The sequence below is a fragment of the Cavia porcellus genome, unplaced genomic scaffold (genome assembly GCF_034190915.1).
Source record: "Cavia porcellus strain 051 isolate PalLab524CR breed Dunkin Hartley unplaced genomic scaffold, mCavPor4.1 scaffold_7, whole genome shotgun sequence".
Taxonomy (NCBI): Eukaryota; Metazoa; Chordata; class Mammalia; order Rodentia; family Caviidae; genus Cavia; species Cavia porcellus.
Window position 1 is genome coordinate 18931814 of NW_026947490.1, and position 11171 is coordinate 18942984.

The 11171-nt window shown below is 53.6% G+C and overlaps 1 protein-coding gene across 2 annotated transcripts; it reads right to left on the reverse strand.

Annotated features, from left to right (window-relative positions):
• Positions 1-219: 219 nt before the first annotated feature.
• On the reverse strand, positions 220-11149 carry Hipk4 (homeodomain interacting protein kinase 4). 2 transcript variants are annotated; one of them, XM_003461999.5, is made up of 4 exons: positions 7182-11149; positions 2966-3322; positions 1039-1890; positions 220-683 (listed from the first exon to the last, which is right to left on the reverse strand). In XM_003461999.5, exons 1-4 carry the CDS (start codon positions 8415-8417, stop codon positions 504-506), a joined length of 2625 nt encoding a protein of 874 aa, XP_003462047.2. In that variant the 5' UTR covers positions 8418-11149; the 3' UTR covers positions 220-503. The 2 variants fall into 2 exon arrangements, with proteins under 2 accessions (XP_003462047.2, XP_063108826.1); XM_063252756.1 differs by having other exon boundaries at positions 494-1890.
• Positions 11150-11171: the final 22 nt, after the last annotated feature.

The window sequence follows — 11171 nt, forward strand, 5'->3', positions numbered from 1 at the left end:
TGATCTGGGGGTGGATTTGCAAGCATTTAGCATACATAGGGGATGGGTTTGTGGGCCAAGCACAGCCTCTCCCTCCCAGTGCCATATAGCCCAGCCCCTAGCCTGAACCAGTGGCCAGTTGGGTGGAGCATGGCAGAGCCAGGCCCTGGATGCCAGTCTGGTGCCCATTCCCTGGGTCAGACCAGACCTGAAGCAGTGAGGCAAAGCAAGAGGCAGGGCTGCTGAACAGTTCTTTATTGAAATAGGCGGAAATAGCAGGACAAGGCAAGCTCGGGCCAGCGGATGCAGCCAAGGGGTCCATGGGCCGGACCTCAAGGGGCTCCTCTATCCTGGGAGTATGAGTGGGCATGCGCTGGGGGCAGGGGACGTTCTGGATAACTATCTTTCTGTAAGAATAATTTGTGGGTTCAGGGGGACAGCCCTAAGGAGCAGTTCAGGATGAGAAGGGATGCCAACCCAATCAGCGCAGCCCCCAGTCATGGGGGATGTGGGTGTGATCGCCATCAGTGGTGCCCACTGACGTGCTGCAGAAAGCTGGTGCCCCGGGGTGGAGCATGTGGGTGGAGGTGGCGGGCAGGGACCCCCTGAGCCCGCAGGCCCCTGATGCCCTCCAGGCTCCAGTCGGCCTCGCTTAGCCATTCTCCAGGACGGCAGTTAGGGTTGAAGAGCTCAGGGCCTGACCTCTGTGAGAGGAGGAGAAGAGGGGCGTCAACAAGGAAGTTCGTGCTGGTCTTCCGGCGCATGTCCTCCTGAAACCGGAGCTGGCATGAGACCTCCCCCAGGGCTCAGGTGAAGGCAGATTCCAAAGGCTCAGTTCGCACTGTTCTGAAAGTTGCTCGTCCCAGGCCTAATCACCTAGTGGGGGTGGACTGGTATTGGCCAAACCCTCTTTCCTGAATATGGGCTAAGGTGTTCTGGACCAGACACCGGCTGCACACATGCAGATGTGTGGGAGTGAGGCCTGGTTATCCACTTCCCACCCTGGAGCAAGCTCTCGGGGAAGCCCTGACCGACCACGCGCCCACCCAACTGCTTTACCTCCTCATCCATGGCCATGTCCTTGATGCTGGGCCCATCGCCCTCCCGCTGTGGGATGGCAGGTGGCTCGGCAGAGGCCCCTTGGCATTCTCCTTCCTCCCAGCCGCTGCCCCGGCAGGGCCTGTCATCCTCTGGCGAGGCCTGACTCAGCCGGATGAGGTTGCTGAAGTTGGAGTCAGACTTGGAGCCTGAAGGCAGCTTTCGGGTCTTGTGGCGGCCTGTCAGGCGGCTACCATAGAAGGCCAGGATGGGCTCTGGGCCAGAGCTGGGGAGCCGGCAGCTGGTGGAGGCTGCCTTGAGTGGGGTTAGCATGTCGGAGACCATGTCAGCCTGGACCTCACCCCACAGCCCACACCCAGCCTCCTGAAGGCTCAGATCATCCAGCTGGTCGATGGCCCTTTGCACGCCTGGTGCCTTCTCATCCCGAAAGAAGGACACGCCATTTGCCACTCCACCTCTGCCCACAGCGGTGTCCTCTTCCTCAGCCAGACGGTAGTAGGGCGGTCCATCTTCAGCACTGGCTGCCGCAGACGGGGGTGGCTTGCCCTCCACCTGCAGTGACTGGCGGCAGCCCCGAAGTGACAGCTGGTAGTAGCGGGTGCCCTCGTGGGTGGTGCGTAGCTGCTGCATGGTCACAAAGGGGTGGCGCAGGGCTGCGCTGGGGCTGATGCGCTCATGTGACTCCCACGTCAGCATGCGCTTGATCAGCTCCACCATGCTCTTGAGGTCAGCAAGCTCCGCCAGTGCCTCTCGGTCTGGGAAGCTCAGCCGGCCCGCAGCCCCACCGCAGTTCACCGTCTCAATCTGGTCCAAGGACTTGAGCATGTACTTCCGGCGCTCCAGTGGACGCACCTAGAAAGATATGGGTGGGCACCACCAGGTGGCAATGTGTCCACATCCTGAGCACCACATGCTTCTGCCCTGGGGCCCCAAAGGACCCTGCACTTTCAGTTCTGCTTATGATCCACCACGCAGTGGTCTTGCTGCTAGCAGGCCACACCTGATCCTACACACTGGCCCTCTCCAATCTAGTCCAGAGTTTTCCTGCTACTGCAGGAAGGGTGCCTGGCTGTGCTGTTTGGCCTTCCTGTTACCTAACCCATAGCCCTCACTGACCCAAGCCCCATGCCTCACCCTATGTGTGGATCCAGCCTCTACCAGAGGCTAGCAAGGGGGCTGCCCTAAAACCTTCAATTGTCCCTGGGATCAAATCCAGATCCTTCTTAACTGGTATAGCCTCCACACCTTATCCCAGCCCTCCTGGCCCCCAAAGGTCAAACATAGGCCTTTCTTACTACATATGTTTGATGACCCCCAACCATGGAGCTATCAGAGGATCTGCCATAAACATTCAGTCCCACCTTGGTGTCACCTGGACCCTTCCTGCTGTGAGTATCTACAGATGGCCCCAAACTTAAAATCCCCACTGCTACCTAACCCAGGTTCTCTTGCTGCCCAGGTTTGTTGACTGCAATCTCAGAGGTAGCAGGTTGCCCTAAATGTCTAGTCTTCCCCGGGGTCTCACTCACATCCCCCTTTCTGTCGTGACTCTCACCTATGTCCTCTATGGTCTGACTCAAGTCACCCCTGCTGCACAAGTTGCTAAGGCCAGAGCTGATGCTGGCAGACAAGCTACCCAAATCTCACTGGTATGCTTGTGCTATAAACCCAGGTCCCTCCTGCTACAGCAGCCCTTTAACCTCTGACCCCCAAACTTCTGGTCCTCCCTGCAGTCTCATCCAAATGTGTATCACTGCAGCAGCCCAGAGCTGATCCTCAGAGTTCCAGTCACACCTTAGGTCACTCCCAGAATTTTCTTGCTGTGACAACCCTCACAGCTGACCCCAAGCTTCTATTCTTCCCTAACTAGATTGTTCTTGATGTAGCAACCCCCACCCTGACTACCATAGCCCCACTCACTCCCTACCTTGGTCTCAGCCAGGTAATCAGCCGAGGATTTAAGCTGCCAGGGGTTGGTGGCATCAGGGTGAGGGTTTCGCTTGAAGAAGTGATGGGCCTTTCGGGCAGCATGCAGCAGGTGGGGCTTGGGCAGGCCCTGGGTCTCACAAATGTAGCGCACCTGGTCATACTCATTGTTGCCCGGGTAGAGGGGCCAGCCCAGGTGTAGCTCGGCCATGACGCAGCCCAGGGACCACACATCCACCTTCTCACAGAAGGGCAGCCCCAGCAGAATCTCAGGGGCCCGGTAGAAGCGGGACTGAATGTACGGCTCCTTCACGTAGCGCACCTCACTGAAAATGCTGGCTGAGCCGAAGTCGATCACCTGTGGAGAGCAGGGGGTGGAGACAAGGGCAGATGGGCAGTGCATGGGTAGGGACAGCCTACCTGGGCCACCTGGCCCCTTTCACCTGGCACGTTTCGGTATCTGTCATTTGATTCTGCCTGTGGGCCTCTGTCTCCTGATCTCCTCGGTGTGTCCCTGTGTCTTCCAGCCTGGGCTGTGTCTGGCTTCCTGTTTCTCTGATTCTCTCCACTTGGTCTTGTGTATGTGAGGCTGGGGCCTTTCTCTGTCTGTCTCCCGGCCACTCAGTTAACAGCTAATCCTGTTTGGCTCCATCTTCTTTTTTCTTTTTCTCAGGACTGGGGACCAAACCCAGGGTCACTCCACTAAACTAAATCTCCTGCCCATTTTTCATTATTTTTGGAACAGAATCTTCCCAAATTACTCAGGCTGAGCTCTCCTGCTTCAGCCTCCCAATGTCCTAGGATTACAGGTGTAATCACCACATCCTGCTGGACTCCACCTTCTAACAGACCAGAGTCTGCTCACTCTGTCTCCCACTCCACCTGCCTCTGACTCATCCTCTCCCCACACAGGCCTCCTCTCCATTCCTCACACGCCTACACCTTCCCTGCTTAGGGCTGTTCCCTCTGCTTGGGAACACTCTCCCTCCATCTCTCCTTCCACTCATGTGTCACCTCAGCAAGGCCTTCCTGTGAAAAACAGCAATCCCTCTCTGATTCTCACTATTATTAACACTATTTTACACATTATATTTTGTTTTTTTGTTTTGTTTTATTTTGAGTCAAGGTCTCACTCTGCAGTTCAGGCTGGTCTTGAACTCACTGTGTAGCCCAGGCTGGCCTCAAACACAAACTCGAAATGATCCTCCTGCCTCGGCCTCCTGAAAACTAGGATTACAAGTGTGTGTCACCACACCTGGCTATATTTTACTTTTCATCGTCATATTTCTCCCCAGTAGGGCAGGGATTTTCCTGATCTGTTCAGTGCTGTGTCTCTGCAAGTTCACGCCTGTGTCTGGGTGTAATGGTACATGCCTGTACTCCCAGCACTTGGGAGGTGGAGGCAAGAGGATCACAGTGAGTTGGAGGCTACCCTGCGCTACACGGTGACTTCAAGGATTGCCTGAATTACATAGTGAGACCCTGTTTAAAAAAAAAAATCAGCACCTGGAATGCAAGGGGCCCAGGAAGGATGGAGTGATGAAGGGAGGAAGGAATGAATGGCTGGATGGACAGACAGATAGAGGGAGAGATATATGGGGGAGAGATGGATGGATGGATGGATGATGGACAGATGCAGATAGAGGGAGAGATGAATGGATGGATGGATGGATGGATGGATGGATGGATGGTGGACAGATGCCTGGGTAGCTAGATGAAGGATAGATGGGTAGATGGGCTCATATTCCTGTTACTCTACTCTCCTTGTATTTATTTGCAGTGGCCTCTTCCCAGCTTGAATCTCATGCCTGTGTCTCCTCTGTTTTCTTCCCCGTGTACCCCCGATTCTGACTTCATCACCAGGCACTGTTCATGCCATGAACAGTGTGGGCCCTTAGAAATGACTGGTGCTGGGTGATCACAGTGAGCCAGAAGTGTGAATGTAAAAGCCTTTGTCTCTCTCCACACCTCTGAGTAGCTCTGTCATTTGCATGCTGAATCTCCAATATTTTTTTTTCTTTTTTTTTAAATTTTTTGAGACAGGGTTTCTCTGTGTAGTCCAGGCTGATCTGAAACTCACTATGTAGTTTAAGCTGGCCTGAAACTCATGACAGTCTCTCAGCCTCAGCCTCCCAAGCGACAGGATTATAGGCATTCCTATGCCTGGCCAGACTTACTCAGTCTTGGTAAAAGTCTTGGTTTCCCTCTCTGAGTTTCTTAGTTTTCTTTCCGTTTTTTTTTTTTTTTTTTTTTTTTTTTGGTACCAGGAATCGAACTCAGGACTTTGTGCTTGCCAGGCAGGCGCTGTGCCACTGAGCTGTATCCCCAGCCCTCCTTGGTTTTCATTTAGTCATTCTTTATCTTTTTCTTTTTGGTGATGGGGATTCCACCCAGGGTTTTTACACTGAGTCCAGCTCCTTGACTTCTGTTTCAGACGGCAGTGTCATGCATGGTTATTCATTTCCCTCTGAGCCCAGCCTGCTGGGGTCCAGCCAGGAGGTGCTGAGTGACTCTGAGCACTGGGCCAATGCCCATTCACCCACAAACAGGATCAGTGTGCCAGCACTGGCTAGGTGCTGGGGGGTCTGAGCTGCGTGTCCCCTGCTGGGTGTGTGAAAGTCCCTCCTCTCCTGGGTCTCTGTCCTTCCAAGTCTCAGGGCAGAAGGATCTGTCCTTTCCTGTCTGTGTGTCCCATACGATCATTTAGCACTGACTCCAGCTGGGAGCTGGGAGGCGCCCAGACCCACCCATGCCTGCTCTCTAGGGCATCACTAGACAGTAACAAAGCCATATGCGGACAGAGCTAGGATGGCAGAGGGTCAGGAGCGGTGGGGTGGGGAGCAGAGATGCCCTGGTGTCCTGGCACAGGCCGAGGCACACAGAGGCCTCCGGTAAATGTCAATGGACAAGATGACAGAGACAATACTGGTGCCACACTTGCAGACTGACAGGCTCTTAAGCCCCTGGAGCCCTCCCTGTCTCTCTCCCACTTAGTAACGGCACCAACACCAACACCTACACTAGCTCCAAAATCCACCCAGAGCTCATCCGCAGCTCCACCCAGTACTGCCCAGACTCGGTCAACTCTGTGTCCTCCTGTCCTGGCCACCCCCTGCCATCTGCTTTCTTCTCACAGCCGGAGACCGCTTGTGAATACCTGAGCCAGACCATGTCATTCCTGCTTCCTCTGCTCAGCATCTGTCTGTGGCTCTGTCTCCCACATAATAAAAACTAAAGACACTGCTGTGCCTCTCAAGACCCTGCACAACCCACACCCTCACCTCTTTATTTTATTTTATTCATTTAATTTATTTTTTTTTAAGCCAGTCAAATTTAGCAGTGGGGGGGTGGTATACCAACTTTAGGGACACTAATGTTAATAAGTTCTGATAACCCACTGCCATCGGACCAACCTATTCATTTAATTTTGAGACAGGTTCTTGTTATATAGTTCAGGCTGGCCTTGAATTCATTATGTAGGCCAGAGTGGCCTCAAACTCTCATGGCAATCCTCCTGCCTCAGCCTCCAGAATGCTGGGATTACAGGAGTACACTACCACACCCATCCCACATTACTTCCTTGATCTCATATTCTCCCTCTGCACCTCATTCATAGGGCTCAGCCTTAGTCACAGGTCTCCTGCAAGTTCCTCAAATACATACACTGGGGCACACCCCACCTCAGGGCTTTTGCACTGGCTGTTCCTTCTGCCTGGATGCTCTTCCTTTACATATCTAGATGGCTGCCTCTTTCCTCGAGATTCCCTTTCTTTGTCTTTTTCATTTTTATCAGTACCGGGGATCAAACTCATGACCACCTGCTTGCAAGGCAGGTACTTATGCTGCTGAGCTAAATCCCCAGCCCCCCAGATTCCCTTTCTAATGTCAGCTTCTCAGTGAGGCCTCCCTGATTACCATGTCTAAAATTTCACCCATCACCACTTCCAGCCTGATCCACAGCCCAGAACCTTCTCCACTGGTTCTATCTTCTCTCCTCCCCATTCCCAAGTCACCTCTCCCTGCTTTGTGACTCTAGCTCCCTTGTAGAATGCCAGCCCCATGAGGCTAGGACCGAGCCAAGGAGCCAAGAATGGAAGTGGACAGGAGATCTCAGCTCTGCAGTGGGAGATGGGAGAGGGTAGGGTGGGGTGCAGCATGGTGGGGGACCCCAGGGCCAGGAGGTGGGACGAACACTGAGGGCTGGGCATCGCCTTCACCTTGACCCTGAAGGGGCAGCGCGTCTGGTCGACCAGCATGATGTTCTCCGGCTTGAGGTCGGCATGGATGATGGCTAGCTCCTTGAGCCTTGCCAGGGCCCTGAGCACCTGCAGGGTGACCGTCCGGATGTGGCGGGCAGGGAGAGGTGCGAAGTTATTCTCCTTCTGGAACTCGAAGAGGTTTTGCTCCAGCAGCTCAAAGACCAGGTAGAACTTGAGGGCATCATGGAAGAACTCGAGGAAGCGGATGACGTGGGCTTCCTCGGGGTCCAGGCCCCGCATGCAGCGCAGCAGCTTCAGCTCATTCTTGATGATGCGGCCACGGTACGCATCGTTCTTCAGGATCTTGATGGCCACCATCTCACCGGTGCTTCTCCGCCAGCCTTTGGCCACCTCCCCAAAGGTGCCCTTGCCCAGCACCTCAATGATATCATAACAGTCAGTCTCTGACTGGATGGTGGCCATGGTGCTCCTGCCACCAGTCACCGCCCTGCTCCGACCCCCAACACACAGGCTGTGTCGTCGAGGCCGCCCACTCTGCGGCCAGCCCCGAGGGCCCCCCAGTGGGGGGAAGAGAACCACTCTCTCGCCTCTCCCTGTGAGGTTGGCCCCCACCTCCCGGGCACCTCTCAGCCCCCTTAGCCACACAGTTAGTCTGCCAGGGGCTGTACCCCTCCCCCAAAGCCCTTTTGGCTTGGGACGAGGGGCCCAGGCCACCCCAAATGGGTTCCAGTGGCACCCAGTGGCTCTGGTTCTGTTGTTGGAGACCTGAGCCTCAGCTGGAATGGGGGGAGGGGTGCCAGGCACGGCCCCTCCCCCACCCAGTGGTAGAATCCTAAAGAGGCAGGCAGGGGAGAAGGGTGAACAGAGAGGGACTCTAATAGTGGACCTCAGATGGATGGTATGGGAATAGGGACATACCAGCGGATGGAAGTGAGGAAGGGAAAGTGTGTGTGTGTGTGTGTGTGTGTGTGTGTGTGTGTGTGTGTGTGTAAAATGCCTGCCCCGGCCTGTGGCTGCCAGGCGGTAGATGTGGTGGGTAGATGACCCAGGTTGTAAAAGGTCCTGAATGCAAACTAAGGAGTGTGGACCTTGTTCTGAGAGCACTGGGGAGCCACAGCAGGGATCACAGCAAGGAAGAACATGGTCAGATCTGAGTATCAGAAAGCTTTTTATGAAGAAGGTACACTGGAGGGGCAGCGTGGGGACCCCAAAAGAAGAAAGAAAGTCAAGCATGGCCTAGGCGACAGAGACTGGGGAAGGGTGGGGGAGGTGGCTGGATGGGTCACTTTAAGATCAGGGGGACTGGCCATGGGAATGCCAGGTTTTGGGGAAAGTTAGAAGCTAAGACAAGAGCCACAGCTGTCTCGTTCTGGGGAGAGAATGCTGACTTAAGATTAGGGAATTAACATCAAAACACTTAAACACGTATGGAGTAGGAGTTTTATGGAAGGGAAATCAAGGTAAAAGAAGTTTTTTAAATGCCTAAAATCAGTCAGGTTGGGTAACACATGCCTATAATCCTAGCATTCTTGAGGCTGAGGCAGGAGAATGGCCATGAGTTCAAGGCCAGTTTAGGTTCCATAGTTCAAAGGCAGTCTGAACTATCCAGTGAGACTCTGTCTCAAAAATAAATTATTTTATTTGGGGAGGGGTACCACGAATTGAACTCACGACCTTGCACTTGTCACGCAGGTGCTTATGCTGCTCAGCTAAATCCCCAGGAAAAATTAATTAAAATAAAATAAAATGCCTAAGATTGCCAAATGCACATACAGGTCTCTAAGCCAGCTTCAGGAGGCTAAAGCAGAACAGTAAATGTGAAACCAGTCTGAGCAACTTACTGAAATTCTGTCTCAAAAATAAAAATTAAAAAGGTTTGGGACCAACCGGAAATTTAGGTCAATGTTACAGCACTTTTCCTAGCATGCAGGAAGCCCTGGGTTCACAAAAAGCCCTAGTATTGCAAAACAAACAGAAAAACAGTGGGGGAATGTAGTTCGTTGTAAGGCACTTCCCCAGCATGTGAGCGACCTTGGGTTCCACTCCCAGCACTGCCCTAAAAAACAATAAAAAAAAGTAAAAGACTATCATGAAACTGGGTTCCTGGGCGAGGCTTTGAGCTTGCACCCAGCTCTAGAACCCAGCATGGAACCACCACCCCCACCTCCCACACCTCCTAGTGCCTTGAAGACATCCAAGGAGGCTGCAGAGACCGCTGGCCCACCAGGCCCCACTGAGAGAGTGTGGGAGCTGCTGGCCTAGTTGAGGCCTGGAAGTCACAAAGGGCAGGTGACTTGGTCTAGGGAGAGTGTGGAGAGCCCATGGGCCTGGGAAGATCCCTGAGGGCTCAGGGAGCAGGGAAAGTCAGCATCAGGAAGATCAGAGTTTCCCTGAGAAGTGAAGACAAAGGTGACAGAAAACCACAAGGCCTCAGCCACAGAGGCCCTGCAGGTGCTGAGGGGCTAGCAAAGCATAGAGGAAGTGTTACACGCTGGGGGCTGGCAGCGGTGGGCACCGTGAGTGCAGACAAGCCCTGCCTGTGTGGTGGGGAGCCAGAAAGTGTTGGGTGGGCCATGACCTGAGTAGGGCACTGGCTAGAGTAGAGGGGATCTCTGCTCTCATCTCCTCACATAGCAGGGGCAGGTGTGGATAGAGTGGATGGGTTCAAGTCCAGGTGGGGCACTGCAGGAAGACGGAACTGGTCAGTATCTTTTTTTTTTTGGTACCAGAGTTCAGACTCATGACCCTGCACTCACAGGCAAGTACTTAAGCTGCTGAGCTACATCCCTGTCCCCCGCCTTTTTTTTTTTTGGTACTGGGAATGAACTCAGGGAATTGAGCTTGCCAGTCAGGTTGGGTCTGCCCCTGAACTATATCCCTAGCACTCCCTCCTTTTATTTATTTATTTATTTTTGGTCTTTTTGAGACATGGTCTCACTACGCAGTTCAGGCTGGCCTTGAGCTCACTTTTCAGGCCAGACTTGCCTTGCCTCAAAGTTGCAACAATCCTCCTCCCTCAGCCTCCGTGAGTGCTGAGTTTACAGGTGTGTGCCACCACGCCCAGCTCAGGGTATTTTTTTAATATTTTATTTTATTTTATTTCATTTTAAACAAATAGCTTCAGAGATCAAGCATCAGAGAACAAAGGACGGGAACTGAGGCTCCAGCCTCAAATCCTTCCCGGCCTATAAATGTATGTACATGTCAGGGAGAAGGGCAAGGGGAACTCCCAGTGAGGTGTGGGCAATCTAGGCTTCTTGCTCCCTCAGCACCCAGGTCCTTCTGTCCTTTGGAAAGGCCCTTTTCCAAAAATGGTCCTTGGACGATACATCATGGGGTTTTTTGGTTTTTTGAGACAGTCTCACTATATAGATCCAGCTGGCTTTGCACTATGTAACTCAGGCTGGTCTTGAACTCAGAGGCTCCTCTTATTTTAGCCTCCCAAGTGCTGGGATTACAGTTGTGCCTGCGCCATCACGTGTGGCGGGCAGGGCGTCTTCTCTTGTCTCAGGGAGACAGGGCGGAGTGCAGAGGCCTCAGCAGGGTCTTAGGGATGGGAGGAGAGGACCAGTGATCCCCAGTAACTGAGAGTCAACACAGACAGCTGCTGAGGACCTGGGACAGAGTCCTAAGAGGCAGCCTAGAGTTCCTGACTTCTGACTCTAAGGAAGCAGCTTTCTGGGTGGGGCCACTAGAGATGGAGCTGCAGAACCAGCCAAACAGGAAAGGAAAGGAAGGAATACACAGGAGCCCTGGTAGAGGCTGGAGTCGGGAGCAATCATCCTGGGGAGAGTGGGTCTCCCAGATAGCAGACCTCCCAGAAGAGAGGTCCACTGCTGTGCCATACTGGGCACCCCCAAAATCCTCCTCAAAGACTCCTGGGAATCTGAAGGGCTAGGACAGGCCCCTCCCACCCACCAAGGTCTCTCCCAAGACCACTGGCCCTGCCTGCTTCTCAGACCAAAAATCCATTTCTCTTTCACATCA